This window comes from Chaetura pelagica, unplaced genomic scaffold (genome assembly GCF_000747805.2).
Source record: "Chaetura pelagica isolate M959 unplaced genomic scaffold, ChaPel_1.0 scaffold2065, whole genome shotgun sequence".
Taxonomy (NCBI): domain Eukaryota; kingdom Metazoa; phylum Chordata; class Aves; order Apodiformes; family Apodidae; genus Chaetura; species Chaetura pelagica.
In genome coordinates this window covers 19,400-22,649 of record NW_009953353.1, presented here as the reverse complement: position 1 = coordinate 22,649, position 3,250 = coordinate 19,400, and the positions used below count along the sequence as shown (strand labels likewise).

The 3,250-nt window shown below is 59.7% G+C and overlaps 1 protein-coding gene across 1 annotated transcript in view; it reads left to right on the top strand.

Annotated features, from left to right (window-relative positions):
- Nucleotides 1-3,250, top strand: part of PML (promyelocytic leukemia) — a gene marked incomplete at its 5' end in the record, with an annotated part of 12,808 nt that overhangs the window by 67 nt on the left and 9,491 nt on the right. Inside the window, 2 exon segments of the mRNA XM_009998181.1 lie at nucleotides 1-428; nucleotides 3,117-3,238. Of these exon segments, the coding sequence (XP_009996483.1) occupies nucleotides 1-428; nucleotides 3,117-3,238 (550 nt within the window).

Below are 3,250 nucleotides of genomic sequence, written 5' to 3'. Positions count from 1 at the left end.
CAGGAATCCCCCAACCTCAAGCTCCTCACCTGCCCCCACACCTTGTGCCTCACCTGCCTGAGCAAGAACAAGCCTCCTGGGCCGTGCCCCGTGTGCCAGACAGCCATCCCACAGGCCAGTGACACCCCTTGGGTGGACAACCTGCTCTTCAGCAGCCTGCAGGCCACCCTCAAGGCCTACCAGAAGATGGTTGATGGGGTTGACTTGTTCTGTGACAACTGCAAGGAGGCTGGTGAGTCCTGGTGCCCTGAGTGTGAAGAGTTCCTCTGCGCTGGTTGCTCCCAGGCCCACCAGCACTACCTGAAGGGGGCCCACGAAGCCAAGAGGGTGGTGGATATTAGGGCAGGGTCTGCTAAGGACTTCCTCCAGGACACCAGAAGGAGGAGCAGGAACTCCTGCTGCTCCAACCACCGGAGCAAGGCTGCAAGGTAGGTCTGAAGAGGTTTGTCCCCATCCGTGTGGTTTCTGGTCACTGATCTCTTTGAGCTGGTCCATGGTGGGGCTGAGCAGGGTGTCCCTGTCCCTCAGCTTGCCCTGGTTGCCACCACGTCATGGAGAAAAGGGGTGGGGAGGAGTGACTGGTGGCCTCTAGGAGGTGGAGGGAGGGTTTGAGCTGATGGTGGGAGACGGGGGGACAGGGTGAAGTGGAGGACTGTGTGGGGTGCTCCTTGCTAGGGTAAGGGGCAGGAGGTTGGTGGAGCTCAGGAAGAAGGCCTCTCCCTTCAGGTCCTTGGTGAGGACCTGGGGAACAGCAGGACAAGGTTTAAATGCCCCCTGGGGGAAGTCCCAAGCGAGAGGGGAAGGAGCTGGAGCTCCTGATGGTGCAACCTGTGCCCCAGCATGTCCCTCACCCACCTCTTGTCAAGGCAACCAGCACTAACATGAGGAATGGATGATGAGCTCCACTCCCCACTTCTTACATCCTTGCCATAGGCATCTTCTGGAGAGATGAGACCTCAACAGGGGCTTGGGGAAGGGCAGGGAGCTCCTTTCTTCACTGGCCTTGGGGCGTGTGGATGAATATCTACCCTTAGGGATGCACATGCAGTGACTTCAGCTAGCTCAGGGTAGGACCAGAAACCCTGTGGAGATAGTGAACCACCCTATTTTTGTGCCATGGGGAAGAGTATAAACCCAAATGCCTGGCCCAAACTGGGCAGCAACTTCAACCCAATGACTGAGTGACTTTGCAGCTTGAGAGATGAAGGAATTGCCAAGGGCATGGTCTGAATTTCTGCTGTCCTTGGCCTCACCCCCCTGAGCCAAAAGGTGTTTCATCACCTGCTCTGGTGGGAACACCAGAAAGTCATGAGAGAGCAACTTCTGGTGGTCTCTGGTTTGTGGTGGTCTCTGCTTTGTAGTGGTCCCTGGGTTGTGGGTAATCCCTGGTTCATGGTAGTCCCTGGTTTGTGGTGGTCCTTGGTATGGGGTGGTCCCTGGTATGGGGTGGTCCCTCGTTTGTGGTGGTCCCTGGTTTGTGGTTGGTCCCTGGTTTGGGGGGGTCCCTGGGTCGTGGTGGTCCCTATTCCGTGGTGGTCCCTGGTTTGGGGGGGTCCCTAGGTCGTGGTTGGTCCCTGGGTCATGGTTGGTCCCTGGTTTGTGATGGTCCCTGGTTTGGGGGGTCGGGGTTGATCCCTGGGTCATGGTGGTCCCTGGGTTGTGGTTGGTCCCTGGTTTGGGGTGGTCCCTGGTTTGGAGGGGTCCCTGGGTCATGGTGGTCCCTGGGTCGTGGTTGGTCCCTGGTTTGGGGTGGTCCCTGGTTTGGGGGGGTCCCTATTCTGTGGTGGCTCCTGCTTCACCGTGGTCCCCTTGCATGGAAAGGCCAGACCAGTAAGACCAGCAGGGCTTGCCCCACTGGCCCAGCAGCACATCCTGGGGGCTGGCAAAGCCAGCCTGGAGCTGCAGGGCGTGGAGCTCCACGGCTCCTCTGCCCCACGCGCGGTCCCTGGGTCCCCCCTGCCCCAGGAGCAGGGCAGAGCCCCAGGGGGTTCCCTCCCCTGCAGCACCCCAGGGACAGCCCAGGGAGCAGGGGGTGCCCGGGGCGGGCAGGGAGGGAGGCAGGAGGCAGAGCTGGGTCGTGCCTCAGTTTCCCCGTGTGAGAAACGTTTGTGGCACCAACGAACAGGCCCACCCAGACCCTCCAACCAAGCACAGTTCATTCACATTCCTGCAGGAATGGGTGACCTAAACAAGCAGGCACACCCATAGGCAGGTGAATAAGGTTTCTATTCCCTATTCCCAAAGTCCCCTCCCGTGTCCCCACTCCCTGGGCACTCCAGGGCTCACAGCCCCTCCCACGCTCCCCATGACCCTGTCAGTTTCCCGCCCCTGCTCACACATCCCATCCTAGCAGGTCACTTTTTACCTCTTCAGGTAAAATTCTGACCTTTCTTGCCCCCTTGGCTGCCTCCCCAGTTAACAAACCCACTGGTGTCACCTGCCCTGAGCAGCAGGACAGAAGGGGCTTTGTTGGCTCTGACCTTGGGCCATCAATCCTGCTCCGTGCTGGGATCCCCAGGTGGAGCCCAATTCACTCCCTCAGCTCCTGGGGCCGCAAACCCCTCCTGGTGTCCTTGGGACGTGCAGAGACCTCACGGGTCTCAAACAAACTATAGATTTAAACCCTCCTGGGGTCAGAGACCTCACGGGTCTCCAACAAACTATGGATTTAAACCCTCCTGGGGTCAGAGACCTCACGGGTCTCAAACCACCTCTAGATTTAAACCCCTCCTGGTGTCAGAGACCTCATGTGTCTCAAACCACCTCTAGATTTAAACCCTCCTGGGGTCCTTGGAACGTGCAGACACCTCACGGGTCTCCAACAAACTCTAGATTTAAACCCTCCTGGTGTCAGAGACCTCATGTGTCTCAAACCACCTCTAGATTTAAACCCTCCTGGGGTCCTTGGAACGTGCAGAGACCTCCCTTCTCTCAAACCACCTCTAGATTTGCAGCCCCGGGATCCAAACCACACCCGACACTGCGTTTCTAACACTGGAACGCAAAACCCCCGCCCTTCATTCCCGACACCCGCGCGGAGCCCGCGGCCCCGGGAAGGCTTTTGTTTGGTTCCCTTTGGTTTCCCCCGGCCCTGAGCGCAGCTTCTCCCCCCGCAGCATCTACTGCCGGGAGTGCCGGCGGCTGCTGTGCTGCTCCTGCGCGCTGCTGGACGCCCCGCACAACCCCCGCGCGTTCTGCGCGCCGGGCAGCGAGAGGCGGCGGCGGCAGGAGGAGCTGGGCGGGCTCGCCC